At 38.3% G+C, this 24,817-nt stretch overlaps 1 protein-coding gene across 2 annotated transcripts; it reads right to left on the bottom strand.

Moving 5' to 3' along the window:
- Positions 1-399: 399 nt before the first annotated feature.
- LOC106948703 (serine/threonine-protein kinase DCLK2-like) lies at positions 400-22,849 on the bottom strand. Of its 2 annotated transcripts, XM_015034542.1 has the most exons (17): positions 22,051-22,849; positions 18,321-18,658; positions 15,030-15,159; positions 12,733-12,831; positions 12,118-12,165; positions 11,725-11,804; positions 9,936-10,023; positions 9,728-9,833; positions 9,069-9,126; positions 7,790-7,909; positions 7,561-7,707; positions 7,354-7,487; positions 6,658-6,735; positions 5,956-6,052; positions 5,192-5,272; positions 4,975-5,088; positions 400-1,549 (listed from the first exon to the last, which is right to left on the bottom strand). In XM_015034542.1, exons 1-17 carry the CDS (start codon positions 22,454-22,456, stop codon positions 920-922), a joined length of 2,754 nt encoding a protein of 917 aa, XP_014890028.1. In that variant the 5' UTR covers positions 22,457-22,849; the 3' UTR covers positions 400-919. The 2 variants fall into 2 exon arrangements, with proteins under 2 accessions (XP_014890028.1, XP_014890029.1); XM_015034543.1 differs by lacking the exon at positions 12,118-12,165.
- Positions 22,850-24,817: the final 1,968 nt, after the last annotated feature.

Consider the following 24,817-nt stretch of genomic DNA (forward strand, 5'->3'; position numbering starts at 1 on the left):
CCCCCAATCTGTCCATCTAAGTCATTGTGTACTTTGGCACACTTCACCCGGCTTGCCTGGTAGTGGGGGCAGAGGGGGCCAACAGACCCTCTGACCACCCGATGGCGCCGGTGCATGGCGTGCTTGGTTTCCTCGCTCTGTTAAAACTGTCCCTAGGCAGCTGTGTCTACAATGTGGCTCACCTCCATCAGTGTGTGAATGGATGAATGTAATGTGAAGCTCTTCTGACTCGGCACAGTGCTATTCAAATCAGATCATTTACCTTTGTCCTTAGAAAAGGAAATCAGGTTGAAACTGAACTGGACTCATCAGATCTGACCTCAAACAAAACTATATATCAGCATCAACCTGATTGTTGCTTGTCTGAATTTTAAATAAATGCAAGGAAGTAAGAGCCAATTAAAGGACAGATTTCTTTATTAACTACTTGGTATTAAACTCTGTGCTACTTCATCCAAGTTAAACTGAATTGTAACTGTTATTAATCAGGAAGACTGAACTATTGATGTCAAGAATAACAACTATGGAGTAAAGGTTAAATTTGCTGGAACGTCCGTATGAGAAACAAACTAAACTTTATCTGCTAAAGCAACAACAGCTCATAATTCAACTTTTTTTTCCCTTAAACTAAACTAGTGAACTACAGGAAAGCAAAGAGAGGTCCAGAAAGAAAAGCTTGATGAGATACAGTAATATATTACTTCAGAGTGCTAACAAACTCACGACAGTCTGCATTTTAATGAATAAACACGATGTACATTCAGACTCCTCAGTCTTTTACGAAGAATCCGGACGAATCCTGCAGCCACCAGAGTCTCTGGCTCAGTTCACATCTGGTGAGAAGTTCACACTGACAGTTTGTCCTCTTGATCCACAACGTAATGCTGTGGCTCCATCTGGACTGGAACGCATCAGGACTTTAGATCTGCTCTAGAAGTTCTTCAGCTAGTAGAGGGTAGGAGGGAAGGGGAGCAGCCGGCGGCGTGGAAGGAGGAGAAGGGAACAGAGTCGGCTGGGCAGAAGACGGCGAGGTGGGAGCTTGTTTTGATGGAGAAGAGAGTGGGAAGAAAACAAAAGGTGGGGTGGGGGAGATGGGGCACGGGGACGTCTGGTTGGTGGGAGAGGAGCGGTCTGGGGCAGGATGGTTGGCAGATGATGGGGTTGAAGAGGAAGTCACGCAAGAGAAAAGATGAAGAGCAGAGGGGGAGGAGGGATCCAAAGATAGGCACGGAGTCAGAAAGAGTGATGAAGGAGGGGTCTCTTTTTCTGGAGGGGAGGAAAGAAGGAAAGCTTCAGCAGAGGGGGAAAGCAAACGCGCAGGAACAGGAAGAGGCTCTGTCCGCTGACGGTCCCCAGGATGGGCAGTCACGGTTGGGAAAACGGACTCTGTGGAGTTTGGATCTTTGTCACGTGATACTTGCTTAGTAAGAGAAGCCAGTTCGTTTGGGAGAGCAGACGAGACGTTCTCTACATCTGAGCTCGGCTCTACCTGCGGTTCCTCAGAGCTCAGAGCGTAGAGCTGCAGGGTCTCCTTATCTAGAGCCGTGTTCTGCAAAAACAGACGGACACTTTCCATTCAACAGATCAACATAAAACAGCTTACCTTGAAATCACCAAACAAATTATTGTCTCATCAATTACATTTCTTTCTTTTTTTTAACCACCAAATATATAGCTTTTAGTTTAGCTTGCAAATAAATACAATTAAAAAAATGAAGAGGTGTCGACAGAACACAAAATGTGACAGGTTGAGATTTACAGAATTAAAACACCTTCAACTTTTTTACATATTTTTATGTTGCTAGCAAAAATTTCATTCCATTTTATGAGATATTATGTGATAGACTGACATACAGTATTTAAGTGTAGATTTCAAATGTGTTGAACCCCCTTTAGGTTGAATTCCCTAAATAAAATCCTGTGTAACTTATACTGTACAAAAAATATGGTGAAATGTTCATAAAACGGTTTAATATCACAAAGGAAAAAATATTGTGAACTGGAAATATGTTTTAATTCACAGTAACCTTTATAATCTGTCAAAATGTTTGTTGTTTTTGTAAGTATAATCAAACTTGGATGTTAAAACTACAGATAGTGGAAAAAACAGAAAAATATTGTAATACTCAGAAAGCAATTATGTTCAAATAATAGTGAAACTAGTTTTTGTCAGTGATTTGTTCAGTCACTGAACAAAACTAGTTTTTTGTTACTTTTACATGTTCAAAGAAAGAATCCAAATTGTGGTTAGAAATATGGTTTCACTATACATTTTGTTTGACAGTATTATTGCATTGTGAATCTGGGACATTGGCGTTTTAGTGACATATAAAATATAAAACCATAATAGGATTGTTTTTATATAACTTTGAATCTTAAAGTGTGTAGCTGAGGATCGTTTCTATTGGATGACATCGGGAGGAGAGCGAGCTCCACGTTCACGCTGCGGCTGACGTCATCTTTGGAAAAGTGCGGAGAACAAATATTCAATCTGTTTGGAGGATAAAATCCATTTGCTTTGGAATCCTTGGCTGTTCAGTCCGAAAATTAAACATTCGCTTGGTAAGCTTCACATTTAATTTTCTTCTGAGACCTACAGAAAGCAGACATGGCAAGCTAATCGGTGTTTAAAACAACTAGATCAATGCCAGCTAGTGTCGCTTAAGACTTGTGCAAGTCAGAAAACTGACAAAGATGCAAGTAAAATTGCCACACAATGTTCTAAACATAGATAGACATTTTGTAATATCGGACAGCGTGAATCTGGATTTTTCTGTCCATTAAAGACCAGACTACAAAGAACAGCTCACTTCCGTCTATGGAAGCCTCACCTGTCCAACCGGTATCTGTGCTTTCCGTTTCACCCCAAAGTTCATCAGCATCCCAGGACTTCACACACAGAGAGGGGAAAACTTTGAAATTCCAATGACTAAACTTCCTGAGGATGTGATTCATTCTTTGGGGAGGAGGGGGAACACCAGGACCAAAACTGAGGAGGCAGATGGCCTGGATTGTTGTGACTGAGCTGATGGAAAATTGCCCTCATTTATGTAAAAAGCATTCAACCGATGCCACAAACAAAATGGTGGCAAAATATCCCAGCTGTAACAGAGGGGGAGATGTTGTACCCACAGGCAACCACTCCATGGTCAAACAGATATGGAAGAGAACTGAAAATGTGAGGCGCACTTCAAAACCCAAAAGTAGAAAAAGAGAACATTAGACTAACTCAGATGACTAACTGGGAAAAAATCCCTCCAGTTGTCTACTCATACTTTTTTATTCTCCAAGCCCCAGTTTACTCTGTCACTTTGCAAAAAGACAACATTGTCCTGAGCTCATATATAGAGGTTGAGGCTGTATATAGACAGATTACTTGGGTTAAGAAAATGTTTTGTCTGTTATTAAGATAATGTAAAGTTTTTTTTAATAAGCTTTAAGCATTAAGCAATGAAATCAGTGAAATATGTATACACTGAGGAAGAATGGCATTGGATGTAGGTGAAGTAATCGGGCAGTAAAGAACAGCTGTGAAAGGGAGCAAAGCTGGCAGATTAAGAGAAAGTGACCAATAAACAGAGACTGAACTCAGATTTAAAGAAACAACAAAAGGACAACACTGATCTACAGAACAAAATCCAAATGCAAAGAACAGAACACAAGAATAAACTAAGAAACTAAATGCATAAAAGTGAACAACACCTTTAAAACAATAATGTATTCAGAGAACCAAACGGAATATACAAGACCTGATGAATATAAACAATCAGAAATCCAAAACCACAGAAATCCAAATGGCCAAGGATCAAAACAGTCATTTTGAATTTATCTGCACGAATCCAAAGTGACTATTAAGACCCTTTGCCACTTCAAAGCTCTTCCTGTTTTTCTCCTCAAGGTGGCAACGATGTACCAACAATTTAAAAGAAAACCTCAACCCATTCACCTCAGTAAAAGCCCTTTATCATTTTTCAAATTCTGTTGTATTTTTGTCTGAATTACATAAATTAATCATATTTATTAATCCAAACAGTGCATCACTAATTCCATGTTTCATGTGGATTCTATTTTGTTTAGTAAATTCCGAAACTCCTCCGGGATTTTCCACATTGCAGAAATCCAAGGGCCCCATCTAACCTCACTAAGCCATCATAGTGAGGAAAGCAAATCACACTGTTTATGTCAACTCAACAAAATGCTGTTTGCTTAAGGTAAGAAATGGTGGAAGATGTGAGTGTAGGAGCAGAGTTGCAATTAGGAAGCTTAAGATTGCAGTGAGACAGAGGCAGAAGTTACTGAAAACGCCAAAGATGAGGACAAATGATGTCGGAGGGAGGGAGAGAAGTGAGTGATCAATTAAAAAGGTGATGGCTTGAGAGGAAGACAGGGGTTAGGATGAGGGAGGTGAAAGGAAGTGCAGGAAGAGGTAAAATGTGTGGCAGGCTTTGAATTCCTGTAGTCCTGGATCAGGTGAGAGGGAGGAAGAGGAGGAGGAGGAGGAAGAAGAGGAGGAGCCACAGCTTCAACCTGGATTTCAACCTCAAACTGTCAAATGAGATTCGCAACAACATGTTGAGCTATTTTTCATTGTCAGTCTTGCAGAGTGATCTGAGAGGAAGGAGAACATTCAGGACGGTAAGCAGAAAGGTGAGGAATGACTGAGTACTCGGCTGTCCAGTCTGCAACTTTTTCTCTTTTCATCCCTAAAATCCTGCTAGATACATTCACAGCAGCTGAGGTCGTCTACCATGTGACATTATAGCCTATTTGGATGGGGGGGGGGGGGGAGAACATTTTTTCCAAGTAAGTCTTTGGAATTGGGGTCAAACACTCACCGTCCTCCTCAGCTGCATGTCAGCTCTGATGAAACCATGTCAAAGCTTAAGTGCGGTAAGAAGATTTTTCAGAACATCTAGAAAGAGCTTTAGAGATATTTTCCACATGTTCGGGTCGACGATGCATTCATCGGCTTACCATGATAACGGACACTCCAGCTGTGGTGCTGTTCTGCTTCGGTGCAGTGTTGAAGTGCGTCTTCAGTTTACCTGAAACCTCCGTCTTCATGTTGGTCTTCATCACCGCATCGTGCTGTGTGCAGCAGAGAGGTGGCCGTCAGTCAGAAACTCCACCATGTTTCAGGCCGACATTGAGCATGCATGCAGAGAGACTGGAATGTTTTCTCTGGGAGTACCGTGACCCAGGGGTGTGAGAGGACATCCTTTGCCATACTTCGAGTCTCCGCATTCACCTGCAGCATCCTGCTGATCAAATCCTGAACGGAAACCAGAGCAATAGTTTAGCTCCAGTGTTTTTAAACCAGTTGTTTGAAAACTTAACCTAATGAAAGGTAGCTACTGTAAATGGTTACCACTTGGGGCGTGTTTTAAACCACGTTAAATGTACAACATACTTAGGTTTATCTCCTGCTTGTTTTCCTTTGGAAGTAAAAGGGCACAGGCATCAGAAGTAGAGATTCACAAGAAAATCAACTTAACAAAAAAACAGTTATTCATAGATTAGCTGTGCTTAACAATTTTGTTCTCCACATCTTGGTTTGTTGTATCACAATGTACAACAAAATAGCAAAACCCAGTGAAAAACAGACTTCTGTTCCTGGTTTTCTTCCTTGGACCTCTGAACCAGCTCTACGGCCTCAACAGGGTCCTGGAAGGTGAACGGGTGTTCGCCCAACCAGTCTACATGTGTTTTGTAGACAGAGAAGGCGTTGCACCGAGTTCCTCTTAGATTCCTGCAGGAGGCACTCTGAGAGTATGAGGTACCAGGCCCGTTGTTATGAGCCGTTGGGTCCCTGTTGGAATAATTCGGGCTCGTTTCTGGTGAGAGGTTGCCTTTTGTCACAGATTCTATTTCTATCCTTTATGGACACAGAACCTGAAAAAACAAATCCCAAATATTGAAGGTTGTTTAAACTTTTGCAAAGTGTTGTGTACCAACCTTGGCTGAGTCAGTGATGTTGTCCCAGTAAGGAGAAGGAAAGTCCAGTTTCCCGAGAAGAATCTGTTCAAACAGCTCCTCTTGCCGATTATTCTCACTTTATTAAAAGACAAATTTATTAATAAACGTCTAAATGCTGCAATAAATGATGCCAATATAACACACCAGGCTTTATAGGTTATTTGACTTCGAGATGTTAATTTATTAAAAACATTTATCTTTATTGTATTCATTTGTTCTTATTTTTTTGTATTCATATACATAAAAAATATTTATGTATTTATATATACATAAATTTTAAACATTTATGTATATATTTTTAAATATTTGTTTTTTTAAAACGTTTAGATGATATCCAATTGTGTATGACTGTTAATTTTAAACATTTCTTTATACACACATCCACACAAATCCAACCAAAATGAATAATACAACAAGCCATCTTTTTAAATGCACAAGCTAAATTTTAAGATTAGAAATTGATGTAACAATCCAAAATGGCAAATAAGTGATTCAACACAAACCTTTCTTTAAAACAAGAAAAAAGGAACTTCCCAAATGAAGATATGAACATGCATCAGAACAATGTTAACCCAAGCCATTCTTTACTTTAACATTTTGATGACAAATCAACCCCCAGTAAGCAATGGGTCCCTTTTTATAATTATAAAGTAGAAGGAATATAATTAGATCTGAACTAACCTTCTAAATGGAGGGAAACCACACAGTAAGATGTAGGTGATCACACCTGCAGCCCAAATGTCCACTTTAAGACCATAACTGGAAGAAAACGGCAAAGGTTACAGTAAGATGTAATAAAAAAAACATATTTTTAACATCTATGGTTCACATGAGTCACATGATCAACAACTGGATGTTGCCACTGGTGCAAACCACGAAGAAGAGGAAGACAGGAAGTGGTAGGAGGATGATGGCACGGCATGTTTCTTAGGCAGTACTGAAGGAATTAAGAGGAAAGAAAAGTGGAAGTGTAAAAGCCAGATTGACTTCAGTGACTTCTTTGTCCTCTTCTAGCCTCTACATTGTTGTCCTCATTCCTTTTTATTCTCCAAGCCCCAGTTTACTCTGTCACTTTGCAAAAAGACAACATTGTCCTTGAAAAAACCCTTGAAACTGTGATTGTTGCTAACGGAGGTGAGCTCATATATTGAGGTCGAGGCTGTATGTAGACAGATTACTTGGGTTAAGAAAATGTTTTGTCTGTTATTAAGATAATGTAAAGTTTTTTAATAAGCTTGAACTTTGATAACTAAATTCATAATATCACAGGGACAAACTTATTCACGTGTGATTTTAACTGTTTCTTAATAGAATAAACACAACTACATTAGATTTGTAATGGAAACACAGCTACTGTGAGTGAAACATCAAGCTTACCCCGACTCGGCGATGATCTCTGGAGCCACGTATGTTGGGGTTCCACATACAGTGAACAGCGGCCCCTCCACTACTGTGGCCAAACCAAAGTCTCCGAGTTTCAGCGACTTGAAGCCATCTGGATCCTCAAACACCTAAAAGATAACACCCAGTTGAAAGAAAAAAAAAGATATAGTTGTTGTATTTTTTTTAATGACTGTGTAATACCAGCAGGTTCTCAGGTTTAATGTCTCTGTGGACGATGTTGATGCGGTGCAGATACAGCAGCGCTGCAGCCAGGTTGTAGACCATGGTGCTGGCATCTTTCTCTGTGTACTTGGCTGAGGACATGATGGCATCAAACAGATCCCCTCCCTGGGAGGAATTTAAAGACAAATGTTACAAATCCAAGCATACGCAAAACCAGATGTTGGCCTAATTTATACCTGTGACAGACCTTAACCAACTCCATAACGAGACACAGCTCAGAGGGCGTGTCCACCTCCTCGATCAGCATGATGATGTTTGGGTGTTTCACTCTGCGCAGCACAGCAACTTCATTCTCTATGAGGTGTTCCTGGAGCACAAATTGTACATGTGAATGTAGAAAAGCATTTCTTACAGATTTAGTCTCTTTTTCTTGCAGTTGTTCCTTTTTTTTGACACAGTGACGTTTTTTTTTTGAGAAGAACAAACCTGGGCCTGTGTTTAAGGAAATAAAAGTTCTAAATCAGATAGCTGGTTGTGCCAGTTTTGACATTAGTCAATTGACCATACAGTTGCACAAATTGGAATTACAAAACCAAATTTGGTTAATGAAAACATGGCAATTAAAAAAAAAACAAAAAAAAAACTGAAATTTTCTATAAAAGTTCTTTTTTTTTGGCTAGGATGAGATATTGTTTTTTGGCTGTACTAGTGTATTTTGGAAAACTGCAATGGAAACACTTTTTTCACATCACAAGTCACGTGATCAACGGCCAAATGTTACTACTGGCGGAAAAGAAAGAAAACAGGAAATACTAGCAGGATGGTGGCGCTGCATGTTTTTTAACGACTTATTGAATGAACTTATTCACATGTGATTTTAATTGCATTTCTTATTTGGTGGGAAAAGTGCATTGCAAAATTGTGTTTTCTCAACAGCGAAATATCAACTAAGTTTTGCACACACATTGGTAATGGAAACACAGCTGACGATGCCTGGGAATTAGCCTTTTACGTCACTATAGAAGACTTATTTTAATTCAGCCACTTTGGAGGGTTTTTCAGCAGTTAAGGGTCACATCGCTTTATCTAAACCAAGCCTATGACGATACAAATCATACCAAAATATAAACACCGCCATAATTGACTTTTTATATGATATTAGCTTTTTAGCATTCTTTATTTTGAGGGGGTTGGGGGGGAGACAACCTGAAACAAAAAAGGAAAGAAATCTGCATGGGACTAATACTTTCTGCCAGCACAGTACACTTCACAAACTAAATCTTTATTGCAGTAAGCAGACCAAACCACTTAGTGTGTGTCATCTGTGTGTCAGTGTTTGTTCATGAGTGAACATGCCCTAACCCGACTGTATTGATCAAAGATCCTCATGTGATACAGTTGTACCTGTTGGTGTTAATAACGCAGAGATGAACGCAGACATACAACAACTCTAAGTGTCTGTGTCATTCTGGGACATATAAAAACAAAATTAAAGGAAGATAATAAAAACGGTTCAGAAGAAAAACCTTTCCACTGCATTTGGCTTTGTTGATGATCTTGAGAGCAAACTCTCTCCCTGTGGACCTGAACAGAAACAGAGCAATAAGAGGGAACATTAAAAACGGCACTAAAGCAACCATAAAATGTGTAATTCAGAAGATGGCGTCATTAAAATGTGTGGTGCAGAAACAGACAGACTCAGCAGGAATCAAATACTTCAGTAATGATCCAAGACAGATCCCAAACACTCCAACCAACATGAAAAAGTTTCAGTAATGTCTGTTTTAGCAAAACTGCAGTTTCAGCAGTTTTGCATGTTCTGGAAGTTTGTTCCAGATTAGAAAATAAAAAAAAAAAACCCAACTGATTCTAGGTCTGAAATAATGACATTAGAGTGCATGAAGTAAGTAGTGAGGAAGAACTTGGTACAAAAAAAATGCAATGAACAACTGGTTCAGCAAAAGCAAACCGAATGTAATGAAAACTATTTTAAATAAATGTTTTAACCTCTTTGATAGCCTGCATGCTAATTCTGAATGAACAAGCCGTCATTCTGTGGCTTGTAGAACGACAATTGGACATCATAATGGCCAATTGTAGCTCGTGTTTTTGTCCACCGTGTGATGCTTGTGTTGATTCCCTGCTGAGAAATGTACATTCAACACTTCCAGTGTTATCCTCTTACCTCTCCACACACTCTTTAACCACAGCGAAGTTACCATCCCCAATCACCTTGCCAACAGTGTATTTTTCCAAGATGCTGGAGGATTCTGGGTACTGGTTTCCATTAACTGAAAAGTGGAGGGAAATATTTGTTTAGCATCAATATGTGTTTAGCTTTGCCAGAATAATAAAAAAAAAGCTGTTCCAGATTAATAAATTAGATGATTTACCTTCTGGACTCACTGTTTCCTCTAGGTGGTTATTTATTGAGTCATTCCCATTCACATTAGGGGAGGATGTTTGAAATGACTGCGTTAGCTGTAGGGCACAACAGAGTACCGAGACTGATCGGTATTTACAGAAGGAAAATATTTCAAAAGTATATAGTTGAATAAAATTAGAGTTTTTTAGCAGCTGAAAATCCTCCAGCTGTTACCTTAATGTCAGAGACAAATCAGGAGACTTGTTTTAATAATTTAGGAAAAAATAAATATGTACTTAATAAAATGAATGATCCCTTCTAAATAAATGGAGACATAAGGCTTTTTCTTCAACAAGGTGAGGTTAGAGTGGTCATATAAAGATAAATTCATATCATTTTTAATATAAGCCATTAAAAATTCAGCCAAAACAGAAATACTCGAGCAAATCCTCTCCAATTCAATCTTTCACATTAAAGCATCACAGCTATTAATCAAATTAACTGTGAAAATGCTGCAATGCACAGCAGTAAACGTCTAAAACCAGGCAACCAATTTCTGTATTATATCTACAATTAGTTGCAAATAACACCATAATGCATGTTACTGCAATGAATTGTTTTAGTTTTTAGTCATATCAGCAGGAATTCAGGGCGAATTCAAAGCATGCTTTAATTGTGAGGCTCATAAAAAAGCTTTTCTTTTTCTCTTATCAATATTTTCATCCATGTCAACCAGTGAAGGTGAATCAGTGAAAGCTAGCAGTGTTCTCATAATGTTCATTTTCTTCCTCATTCACTTTATTCTCTTATCAGCAATCTTGATAGTTATCAGTACATCACAAAAACTCATTAGCCAACACATTCATTTGGAATGGTGCATCTTTGACAAAGAAACAGAGAAACTGCAGAGCCTGATGGCTTCATCATTCTGAAAATGTTATGAAAGCTGAAGGGTGTAACTTTTATTTAAAAAAAAAAAAAAGGATTTTACACATTTGTTAAAATAATCTTTATGTCGTGACAGTATCAGACAATCTGTGGGGAAAAGAATCAAGCTCCTCTGCCTTCTCCCAGTGCTCCCAGTACTTACTGGAGAAACACACCACTCAGTCAGAAACAACCAGTCAGAGGCAGGAAGGTGTCTTACTGCTGTTAATCACACTCGTACTCACCATCTTACTTTGCTCTTGCTAAGCTACAGCTGGTTCACTACAACATAACCTGCCACAAATGCTAAGGCTAGTCAGCATGGCCACCAATGACGACGGCTAAATGGTTTTCCTGCAGCGGTAAGTTGATTTTCCACCATTAACACATTAAGTGGCGTGCACGAGGTTGGTTGACGGCACTAAGCGCCTCCTCCTGGCTATGATTGGTCGTTTTAGACTGGGAGCGGTGCATTTCCACAGACTGTAGTAGTAGCTCAGGGAGGAGGTGGAGAAGCTGGATTTATATGTCTCATACTATACAGTCACTACATGGTTAAAAATATATCTCAAATTCTGGCAAAAATACATGACAGAGCACCAACACGCCATTTTCCATCCTGGTCTGCATGCTTTGGTGAGTTTGACTCCTTTACTAAAAACGTAACTTTCTAAGGGGAAAAATATAATAATAAAAAAAAATAAAATAATATAATCTTTTTAAATTATTTGTACATTTCTTCAGATGAGAATGATCTAGGCACAGACTTTTCAAAACATCTTTTGAGGCCACTGCATTAAAAAACAACAACCAGTGAGTGAGAGCTAATTAATAGACTGGTCAATCTAAAGGATGGGATGTTTTGGTTGTGCTGCTACTGTCTATCGTACCTTTAAACGGGGGATGGTTCGTGGGCTGGTTGGAGATGGAGTGGAGGATTTAGTGGACCTGTGAGCTGAGACACCGTTTACTTTAGAAAGGTCATACGAAGGAGGCAAAAGGTCAAAGTACAAAATTTATTTTCCAAGGCAAGGAGCATACTTGTGAAATTTTACTTCAGTATGTACAAATATAAAAACATTGTTACAGCAATTTATCTGAGACATATTGTCCTTTAATAGACCTCAAAAACACAGTTTGCTTAGCTACAGTAGAAACCAGACTTTTACATACACTGAAGAAGAATATAAAAGGAAACAGTGTCTTTTTATTCTGTGTATGTAAACATCTGGTTTCAACTGCACAGCTACTCCAAGAATAAATTATAATGTTTGAAGCATTACCCTGGGACTTGATTGAACACAAGCTGGAGTGATGAATAGGTTTCCTTGCTACATCAGTATAACAAAAACAAACAGTGAAATGTATTAATTAAACTCAGAGTAGTAAATAAATAAATACAGTCCAAGGATGGCTTGGAGATTTTTTATTTTTATTTTTTAAGATTTTTTGGGGGTGCTGTGAAGGCTTTAGACCACACCCACCATATATTGGGGCGCATCCCTATTGGGGGCTGGATTTGGATTCACCATAGTGACCTTATCATTAACATGCCCACACCCTCCACCAAAAACTCAGTGCTGGAGGCCAAGATGCAGCAACATGTCTTCTGTCTTTGAACACACTGTTTTATTGATAAGGTCACAGGGGTCAAATACATCAGAGAGCATGTGATGATACGATTAGACCACTGGGCTTTTGCTGGTTGGGCCTAAAACTGCCTTTACTGACACTGTGTGGCTAAATGTGTAAATCTATTTTCAAAAATGGAATATCTTACTTTGCAAAAGAGTATCACTCAAGAAGGCATCTTACTTTCTTAACATTTTTTTAGTCAAACTATCACAATCAGTTTTGGAAATATGTTCTAAAACAGAAAGGATCAAAGTGTTCCTCACCAGACACTGGGGACTTGCTGCGTCGTGAAGGTCTGGGGCTCTTACCGGCCCAATTTGGAGTAGTAGATCGGCTGTAGGATGTTTTTAGGACTTTGCATTCTATGGAAGCAAAGGTTGCAGATAAAATACTCAATGTGGCATTGATTGAAGGGCGGAAATATATTTTACATGTGCTGAAACATTATGAATGCTGGATGCAACACTCAATCACTGCTGAAGAAACTTTAACAATCTGTGTTGAACAATGTTTACTCCTGAAAAGTTGAGAATACATAGATAGTACACAAGAATTTAAAGCCTTTTGAATAAAAGCTTTAACTTCTGAGAAGATGGTGGCAAAGGTAGTAGGAGTTTGTCCTGCAATTGGCAGGTTGCCGGATCAATGCCCACTCCATCAGTCTATCTTTGGGCAAGACACTTCATGGCAGCTGGTGCATGGCAGTCTCAGACTGCCCTGTGGCAGTCTGAGACTCATTGGTGAATGACTGAATATAGTGTGAAGTGCTTTGACGTACTCTGGGCTTGATAAAGCACTGTACAAGTATTTACCATTGAAAGGTTGCATGCAAGCTATTGTATTTTATCTTTAGCCATTTCTGTTGGTAAATGGTAAATGGCTGGCACTTGAACAGTGCTTTATGAAGTCTGAGTACTCCAAGGCATTTGACATTTCAGTCATTAATACACACATTCACAGCTACATTGTAGCTTACTACCTGGGAGCTGCCCTGGGGCAGACTGACAGACGCCATGGTGCTATTCAATTGGGGCCATCGGGGCCACCATTTGTGGCCACCAAAAGCAGGCAAGCATGACGTGGCTTCCCCAGGACACAACGGCAAAGGTACCAAGACAGACAGAGCAGGGGTTTGAAATGGTAACCCACCGATAAAAAACTCCCTACTTAAGTTTTATTTTTCTTGCTACATTTTTAAGCCTGCAAACCTCTTCATACTTCTCAGCTGTATAAAATATTTCAGCACTTTGTTTAAGTTATAGAGCTTGGCCAGTGCAGACTTAGACTTACTTTGTCATTACATAAAGATATCACAGTAGCTGCGTTTCTATTACAATCGTGCAAAACCGTTAATATTCCACCAACTTCAAACAAACACAGTTGCTGTTTTTCCATTAAATAAAAAACACAATTAAAACCACAAGTTTGTCCATGCGATAAGTCATTGAAAAGCATGCCGTGCTACGACTCTCCAACCTCTTCCTGTCATCATCTTCTTTATGGTTTTCGCCAGTAGTAAAATTTGGTTGTTGATCATGTGACTCATTTGATGTGAAAAAAGTGTTTCCATTGCAGTTTTGCAAAATGAGCCCAGTTCAATAACTTCCAAAAACCCACCTCATCCTAGCGTCAAAACATTTCACTGAAAAACTTGGCATGTTTCCATTATGTGAATTTATTTTAGAAATGTCAAATTGTGCAATTTTATGGTCCATGGAAATACAGTTACTGACACTGACAACAAAATGTACACAGAAAAAATACACACACACAAAAAAAAACTGTGACCATATATACACATACACAAGTGTTACTGCAGGTGAAAAACTAGAATATTACACAAATAAAATATTGCTAGAGATATTTAGAAATAGAATAGCACTCTCTTTAGCTTAAGCAGAGAGCGCTGTGTCTTTTTTGTTTCTTTAAACATAAATCTTATAAGTGGAGCAAAGGAGTGTAAGTGGGGCGAAAGATGCAAAGTGTCTCTGAGTTTTGTTCATTGACCTGAGTAGCAGATATACATTGTGATAAGCCTCTGGACTGTAAGCTAACCTGACCAAATATAATGATTAGACAGGATGTCACTGCTGCAGACAGCAGCAATAGTAAACTCCCTTTTCCTTCCCTGGAGCTGATTTCATCTCGACTGAAGGACACTATTGCTAAACCAGGTCGCATCCTGCCTGTGTTCTGAGATTTTGAGTCAGCTCTATAGCACCGATGTCAAATTAAACACACTGGTACGAAGCAAGCATACAAAATTCTAAAATTTGGAATAACATGGATCAGAACGCAGAAATGGAGGCATTAAAAAAGGCAATTGAATTAGAAAATACACAAACTGCATGTTGCTTAAATTAAAAGAAGGCAGCCGAAGCCAGAGTCTGGATTAAGAGAGAGAACTAACGGTAACAAAACACAAGAAGTGCGTTCAAAAATTTAGAAGAGGTCATTTTAAGTTCACCTGTAAATTGTAGGGCATTTTAAAGTTCACTCAAGTTTCGCTTGAAAGACAAAAATGCCTTTTTTGTAAGTAGTGCATGTTAAGAGAACATACCAGTCATCAGGGCTGTGGAGGCCTTACCGCTATGCTCCAACACAAAGTCATCCTGGGCATAGCGGTACTTCTCTGGACCACATGCTATGAACACATCATCATCCCCGAAAAAGTCTTTCAGGCAGGTAATCTGGCAGAAAGAAAACAATATTTAAGATTAATGTGAGTAATGATTAATTAAAAACTGTTTGAAAATGTTCAGTTTTAGAATATAATGTAGAATAATTTTAGTAAATCTGAAATTTGTTAGTGGAAATCTAGTGGAGAAAACACTTGTCAAAAATATTAAACTTTTAAATGTGCTTCTACAAAATACCCGGAGGTAATTCAAGACAAACCGTCAGGTCAACAACAAAAAAATTTTCTTTAAGGTTTAATCAGTCAGAAATCCTCATGTCAAATTTGCAACATATAAGTACAGGTTTGAAATGCATACATTGCCATACAAATCATTCATACACATTGAATTTTACCCACATTTTATTGGAACTTTATGCACTTGACTAAACAAAGTAGACGATACTTAAATGATGCTTAGTTTTTAGACGTTTTTACACAATGGTTTTGTGACAAACATGTTAATTAAAATTTGTATGTTTGATACACATCTCACTGTTGAATCTGCAGTGTGGAACTTTTAGAAAAATATGTTTCTTCTATATTTATTAAAACTATCTCTATGTCTTAATATAATATGAGGAAGATAATCTGTGAACGATCAATCTCCTCCACCTCCTCCCACTGTTACTATTGCCATCGGCAGAAACAAACAATTCCTGAATAAAAACAACCAATCAGAGCCAGGAGGAGGGACTTACTGCTGTCAATAAACTTTGTTTACATGATGCTCAATGTGCTAATTGTGGAAAATCAACTTACTTTTATAGGAAAACTGATGATCTGCAGCCATCAGTGGCTATTTTAACTAGCTTTACTATCACATACACAAGAGTGATTGGCAGTGTTATGGTCCTCCTCATATCTCTGATTGGTTGTATGATTTCATTGTTTGTAAGCAGAGGAGTTCAATTTTTTCAAATGATCCGTCTCATACCATACCATCATGCCATAGTGACAGTTTTAACAAAACTGTAATAAAAAAAGTTACATACTGCAGCTTTAAGTGTGCAATTCCCCAAACCACAAGTACAAAAAAAACCAAGCCAACTTCAAAGTCTGAGCTGCAACTTATCTCAGTTTGTCTTTATACTGTTTCAAGCTGTGATCATCAGTTTCTCTGCTGCTCCAAACAGTTATTTTTTTACACCAACCACACACACCCCCTCTATTTAGTAGCTAAACTTACATAATTAAACTGTGCTCTGGCACACCCATACACAAACAGAAATTATCCCTTTGTAGCCGTAGGTGGACAAGGAGGAAGACAAACGAGAAGATCCCTTGATTATCCCACTTCCCACCTTGCATTTGAACACCCTCATGCTGACAGGCTTATCCAGTGTGTGTGTGTGTGTGTGTGTGTGTGTGTGTGTGTGTGTGTGTGTGTGTGTGTGTGTGAGCACATATCTGTGGGCAGATGGATTCTTAAAGGGGGACATGGCGTAGGAGGGGAGTGTGGGTTTGACTTTTCAGGATGATTACTATATGAGATGGTGGCTCAGGAAAGCTTAATGACTGCAGTAAAGCATACAGAGGCAGGATGAGGACAAAATACTGCAGACACATAAGGTGCTTTATAATTGAATCAAAAGAGCTAAAATGTTAACTTTTAGTGGGTTCATGTTTATATCCAGTCTCTTTAAGAGAGAAGGCAAAACCTTGGTCTCTTTAACTGGCAACACATGCAAAGTTACAGTCTAAGCAAAGGAGAGTCGAAGTCTGTAATTAGCTGCTGCAGACGGTTTGGTTTTACAAAGCACAAGTGCATCACATTCTTTACATGAGCTCTTATGCTGGAATTTGACAGCTGAATGCTGCACTGTTCTGCTGGGTGTTGGGAACACCATACCAAGAGCCCAAAGAGTTTGTCACACACATGTCAAAAATAAACCTGTCGATGGAGATTCTTGGACATTGTCAGGATCAGATTAATACTAACTGCTGAATCAGAAGGATGGTGAACTGTTTTTCTCGAACCAATTACACTAATCACGTCATTTCCTATTAGTTCAAATATCTACTGGGGACTAAAAAGCCTGAAATTCTTACTGTGTTTAGGCATGACAGTAAGACGAGACCTGGGTGATTCGATCACTAGAGGTACAGAAAAAAAATCCTTTCTATAGGAAATCACAATTCCCAGAGGTGGACATTCTGAATCGATTCCAAACGCTCAAAAATTCATTTGATCTTTTTTTCTTTTTTATTTAAGAAAAAACAGGGAGCTCAACTAACCTAATACTGAAAATTTAAGCTGCAGAATTTTATTTTTGTTTAAATATTTGATGAAATTTGATACAGTACGGAGCCTTATGGAATAATTTTAAATTCTCTATTTGTTTACACTGTCTTTTTCTCTTGTCAGTCACATAAAAATATATTTGTATCATCTACAAATAATGCACCTGTCATAGTTTCACAAGCTTTACACATATAGCTTATGTAAATAACAAAAAACTTTGGGCCGAGCACTGATCCTTGGGGAACACCACAAACAATGCCCAAACATTTAGAGCTGATTTCTTCCAAATGTAACTAAAGTCAGTGCAAGTGTCCTCCAGGAAACGTTCCAACACTTCATGCTTCCTTATGCTGGCAAGCTTTTACTGTGATGCAAATTTAATTTTGGTAATTGCCCACTGAAAAAGTAGCAATGCTTTCTTTACTGACCTTTGCTTCACTGTGCTTTATAGGCCAGAAAAATTTCCTGACCTAAACTACAAGGCGAATATATGGGCTGTCAACACAAATATGGGAGGTAGCAGAGATGCCAATGCAGACGATTTTAAAACCCCTTACTAGATCCACACTGGCTTCCCCAGCAGCTCTGCAGAACCACAGCCTCATTGCATCCATGCAATGATGGAATGCAGAAAAATCCTACACGCTACAGTGCACTGACATACTTTTCAGTAGGCTGATATTTCTGGATCAAAAATCATTTTATTCACTGGCTAAAAGCCATAATGAGCCACATTACCAAGGAAAAAAACTTCAAGTATATAATCCCGGTGAAATGAGTTTGAGTTAACTTTTTAAATTGAATCATCATCAGACGATTAGTCATGTTCCTGAGTTGAACCTGTATTTAGACTTTGGAGGATTTCTTCAGCAGCTATTAGAGAAGCACATATTAACCAGAGGAGGAAAGGATTCATTAGGTGACATTACCTGCTTGCCTTCCAAAGTGTAAAGTCTTCTCACAGCTCCGGAGTCCAGCTTGACGGCATCAGTAATGTCCGTGAGCACCTGTTCAAAGGAGTGTGCCGTTTTCTTATTGAGGAGAATCCGAACCGCTTTGCGAGGCCTGACGCCACTGCGAATCACTGTGACAAGTTTGGGTCTGATGAATTCCTTGGATTCCCGCTGTAGTTCGCTCTTTAACTGGTTGAGGGATGTGAGGGAGCGCGATGTACCCGTCTTGATGCCTACTGACCAGTTGGGATTGATGTTCTTGGTGTAATCTACGCATCGAAATGGCTCATTGGAGGCGCACACGTAGCTCTCACCTGGGGGAAAAAAACAGTAATTTTACACAATAAATACATGGAGTTTGCAGGTATGTGTACTTATTACCATACAATAGTACAAGATGTGTGGCACATCATCATAACCACATACAAGCAAATCCAAAATGCCAAAGTAATTTTGTTGTTTTTCAAATATGTTGCCAATCTTAATTGTTGCATCTTTACTTAAAATGTTTTATTATGATCTTGTTTGCCTGAAATATGTTTTATTAAACCAATTGCAGTGGGTTTTAATTATAATGTTTGGCAAATTATATGCAATGCAGAATTTGTGTCTGCCATTGGCAATGCTTTCAGTTCCAACCAAGATTTTTTGACCCCAAATGTACAAGTCTCCTCTCTAGACATATTGCTGCTATATCCTTGTGGTGGCATATAATTTGAATACCACATTGAACAGTGATGTAAGATTGCTATTAATTAAGCTAGTCTAGCAGCGAGCAGATTAGCTTAGTTATTTGGATTAAGAGTAAAGTTCACTAAATCATTCAATAAGCTACAACATTCAAATGTATCTAGTGTTTAACAATAGCAAACCTTCCAAGTATATTTCACATGCATACAGCTAATTGCTTAACTATACCAGACTAGTCTAAAACATAACAATCCCTGGATGGGCCATATCTTTCTTCAGCTAATTAGAAACAAAACTAAACTATTTATTTTTGGACCAAAAGATGAATAACCAAGAATCAGCACAGATTGAGCAATTACAGCTGGACGCTGCTGATCAGGACTGAAATCTGAAAAGTGACCTGAACATTTAGAAACGCATAAAGACAATAACAAAGTCAGTCTTCTGTCACCTTCTGTCCACAAAGAACATTTGTGGAATTAAAGGACTAAAGTCCCAGCAAGCTGTAGAGAAACCCATCTATGCATTTAAGTTTAGTCGCATTAATTACTGCAGCAGTGTCTTCACGGCTCTGCCTAAAAACCGTGCTCCAGCTGATCCAGAACACTGCTGCTTGTGTTCTCTCTAAAACTAGTAAAATAGAGCACGTCACCTCAGTTCTAAAGAAGAGCAACACCAACAAATGGGCCACACCAGATGAAAACTACAAAAGCTCTTTCTAAAACCAGTTCAGTATCTGTTATACTTCCTGCATATTTTACAAGCAGAGCAGTTAAATGTTAAGTGTTTCATTTAGCAATCCTACCCAGTCATAAGGGGCACACAGGGGAATGATGCTTGATTGGGTTTGCACACTAAAGTCCAAGCTTGCTCTATTCAGTGGGGCCAGAGTGTTGGGCTGCACACTAATGTGTCCCAGGACTGAGTAAACAAAGGAAAGGTGTAGTTTTTATTACTCAAACTGAAACAAAAACTGCTTAAAAAAAATCAACATTCAGCTTAAGAAACAGCTGCTGGCATCCTAAATAACTTTAGCTCTACATATGCCAAACTAGTGTCATTTTAGTATGTAGATCATGAGCTGGCCTAAATCCTTCACAGTGTCTCTGGGGAACTGGTACAGGAAATGAGTGCAGCTCAGAGACTCAGAAGTTAGGAGGAGGTGAAATAAAAATAAACCAGTATACAATAATAACTCCAGTAAGAGGTCAGTGAATCCTGAGGTATCATCAAGCTGTAACCCTTTTTTTTTTCGTTCCAATGGACTGTAGCCTGGCTTTAGTGCAGATGAGATAGTTTAAAGGTTTGACAGGACTAATAACCAATCACAGAGTTGTGTCAATTGCACAAGAAAGGAAAAGCAAAAGCTTAGGTTCTTTTTGTGTCCAACTTTAGGAACTGACATTTGGTCTCCTTCTGACAACAAATCAAACTAAATTTAGCCTGATGGTGCATGTTCTCAGTATGTTTATTTACAGGTAAATTGTAAACCATGAATCCTGAATGGAAGAAATTTGGAGCAAAGAAGCTTCTGGGAAAGTCCAAGTACGTACACAGACACAGATTTAAAGGCATACACTAAGTGCTTCATAAAGTATATTCACACTCACACAAGCTTGCTGATAATTAAATGACTTGTGATGTGGGTTGATAGTTGTGCGCATTGACAGACCATTAAGGAGGAGCCCATCTGCATGTGTGGCACTAGGTCACATGTCAGGGCAGATATGTTGACAATGATGTTATTCTCCTTTGGATTCAAAATACAGTGATACTCGAGATATGTGTGGAAAATCTTAGTAAAGATAATTTGATCAAAGGAAAACGTCAAATTGTGGACACATATGGAGCAAAACTATTACTAAGCCTTGAACGTCTTTACATTAAGTCACATGACACAATTTTAAATGGTAAACAAAGAAGCAAGTGCATAACGTTGAAATTGTATGAAAATGACACAAATTTTAATAATATATAACGTGGTTTATATTTGTGTTTAATCTACTAACCCATGACACAATTCAGTGCAACAACTTCATTTAGAAGTCATCTAATTAGTAAACACAGTCAAACTGTGTAACTTAAACTCATAAATCCAGATGCTCTGTGAAGCATCAGAGGTTTGCTAGCAGAGCTGAATAGTGGCTAGTTGCATTTAGTTGGGTGACTTTCTACCATGAATTGGATGACAAAAGTCTTCAGTCTGATGCATGGTCTGAACTTTCTTGGAGGACAATTTTAGACTTCATAATTCATTTTATTTGTTGTTTTGTTTATTTATGTTGGATATTTAACATAAATTTAACACATTTAACACAGGTCCAGTGTTAAATGTTCATTGGAATTTAAAGATTATTGATCTTTGAGAATGTGTTCTTGGATTACGCCATTGCCATTATATTACTTGAAAACGCTATTACAGCTTGTCGCAAAAACTAATAGAACTAAAAACCTAAATGTAAAATCGTTGACAAAAATTTCCCAAGCTTGTCGCAGCCTGAAAGACGCTGACATCTCTTCTGATGGCTCATAGATTATGAACACTAACGCTATAGCTAAATATCTCATTTAGCTGTTTACATCAGCTATGATTTTTTTTAAATTACTTATCTCGTGAACAAGCTGATTCACCTGTGATTTTAATTCAATTTCCTGTTTAATGGAAACACCGCAATTGCAAACTTTTTTTTTTTTTTTACAAAGCGTTCACAAAGATTTGCGCACATTTGTAATGGAAACCTAACTATGGGGTCACATACAATCACCATTTAGGGGTTTGTGGTTGTACTGTGACAAAATGCTAAAAAGTTGAAAGTGTGTGAAAACTTTACGAGGAACTAATCTTTTAAAGTATGCCAATTAGATTTTTAAATTTGCATCTTTACCTACACCAAAAAAATCTTTTCTACCATAAAATGAATTTAATCTGGTTCATTATAAATCGGTGTGTTGTGGAGTTGCTATAATGTGGATCCCGTGTCCTGAAAGTTAACCATGAATTCTTCATCGACCTTACCCTCCAATAACTCATCCAGGCTGGTGATCTTCCTGCCCCCATCCACCGTGTACAACATCCGGACTCCCTGGGGAAGGTTGACGTTGTCCGACAGGGACCGCGTCAGCTCCATGAGCAGCGCACCCAGGGACCGGAACCGGTCATTGGACACGGCGTACACCAAACCTTTGAAATATTTGTCCCCGTTGCGATAAAAGCGCACTTTGCGGGCTTTTTTCTCGGAGGTGAGAGACTGCAGGGTGCGCGTGCGATAGAAGCTGCAGTGCGTGCTGTGCGCCGGGCTGGGCACGAGACCGCCGCCTTTGGACTTGGTGTGAGACCCAGTCCCTGAGTTGGTCTTTGGAGACCGCTGGGTCCTGCCTCGCTCCTCAAAGTGCTCAAATTCGATACCTCTGCTCAGAGACATCCCGTTTCCGCCACTTTCTGCCTGTCCAGCAGAAATGATAAACTTTTACCCTGAAAGTGGAGGGAGCCCGTTTCGCTTAGTGCAAAGTCAGCTTACACGGTGCGTCTATCAGCAGCCGTGCAGGTTATTGAAAGTCTGCTGTATGATGAATGACAGGTCCGACGGTGTGATTTCTTTAACCCGTAAAAATGCAACGGCACCAAACCGAGGCTTTTTCTTTCTCCTTTAAATAAAATATGCGTCAAACAGTGCGGGTCCGTAGTTAGCAGACAGATTTCTGTGAAATAAACAGAACTTCACAAAAAGGAAAGGTGCGCAGCAGAAGTGAAACATTCGGGATATCTTTTCCTCGCATCCTGTCCGGCTTACTATCTGAACAGCCTGTCAGATCAATAATGATACGGAGGAGGAGGAGGAGTCGTTTCAGCCTCGGGGTCCTAATGCCCCTTAATGCAGCATAAGAAATATCTGGGGTCTAAAATAATAATAATTATTATTCGCAATGTTAAAAAAAATACAAGATTTACTTGTAGATAAATATGAGTGATGCAAAATTTAGCACATTTCTGTATTTGTGACAGTCAAAAAGGTCACAAATACATTTTTGACTTTTTTGTTTTAGTTCAGACTTTAAGAGAAAAACTTTATTTTAGGATCTGATTTATTTTAAACCATCATCAATGATATTCAAAGCAATCAAATATTTAACATGAAATTAAGAAATTGTCAGTAAGAGATGTATGAGTGTAGCTCAATTTAAAAATACTGTCAGAAAATCATGGAAAAGTATGGGTTCCACTTTTAGGGATGGAATTACGAAATGGTCTTAAAATATGCATCTATGCAAAGTAAAACAATGAATCAGTTTAAATGAGATCCATGATTAGTTGTAGCAATAATATGATAAACATTTATTACAGAAATAAAAGAAATTATGTACATACTTATGTACATACGTAACTTTTACAAGTTCGTGTTTATTTATATTCTGAAAAGATAAAAGTATATAAACACACTTCATAAATGACTATTCGTTTGCAAACAGTTAAAAAGAAATATATATGATTTAAAAGGTTATTAAAAGAAACAGCTAGCAGTTTAGTAAATACTAAAACATTTGTTATTTCATCCAGACATGGGAAAGCAGAATACCACTGTGTTTAAGATATCCTGCTTCAAATGGAAATGCCAGTGGTTGTGGATGCATTGTTTCAGCTGCGTTTCCGGGAGGAAGCCCTGGAGGAACCTAATATGAATTGTCTTCCTCCAGCAGAGGGAAATCCTGTACAGAACAACAAAGTAAACCTCATGATAAAAGTTTTATAAAGTGTAAATAAATGTTAACTGCACAACGTAATCCTTTTAGGGGGTTTTGTTCTACTGCTGTCTACTATTGTCCAGCTGGAGTACTAATGGAGCTTTTATAAATTACTTCCAAACTGTGTCCAGTTCGAAGTGAATGACACAAATGAGTATTAGTGGCAAAGATACAGACTGAGAACAGGATTTACAAGGCACATGGGGCTATTTTAAGCACATATCAATATGTTACTAACAGTAATAGTATTGTACCTTTTTAAACTAATGGTGGGAATTTCTGAACTGACATAAGTTCCAATGTTAATTAAAAAAAAAAAAAAAAAAAAAACATGTATGAGAAATATCCAGAACACAGATATAAGGAGTGGCATCAGTTGCCAGTTTGAAAAGTTTTCAGAGAGGAAGATAAATCTCTCTCGCCCTCTGGTGTTTAAATAGTAGGGATGCAAAACTTAAAATGTAATTTTTTTAATACATATTTTTTACAATATAAAATAAAAACAGTAAAAATGTGAAACCAAAAACAAATAGAAAAAGAACAGCATTTGGTGAATGAAGGAAAGTGATCTAAAAACTAAACACATCTGTCGGCCTTTTCTTCCCCAAGCAATACATTTAATCTGGAAACAAAAACAAAACAAAACAAACAAACAAACAAACAAACAAACAAACAAACAAACAAACAAACAAACAACTGTCAGTTCCTACAAAAAGTATTCAACCCCTGGATGTTTTACCCTGGATGTTTTACCCTGGATGTTTTATTAGCTTTTACAAGTCTGATATAAGAACAGAATTGGTACTGTAAGCTTAACAACTCACTTAATTTTGATCAAACAGTAGACATACACATTAGACAGACAATAAGAATTTATTGAAATAAAAACTGGTAATAATTTAAATATGAGATTATTTTGGATGAAAGCTGGATCTGACCTAACCAAGGCACAGTGAAAAATAAAAACTATTTTATTTGGTGGAAAAAATAAAAAAGTGCCTTGGTGAAAAAGGCACAGTGAAAACAACATCTCACCTGAAAAT

The sequence above is a fragment of the Poecilia latipinna genome, unplaced genomic scaffold (assembly GCF_001443285.1).
Source record: "Poecilia latipinna isolate Pla-1442-1.1 unplaced genomic scaffold, P_latipinna-1.0 Scaffold303, whole genome shotgun sequence".
Lineage (NCBI taxonomy): Eukaryota > Metazoa > Chordata > Actinopteri > Cyprinodontiformes > Poeciliidae > Poecilia > Poecilia latipinna.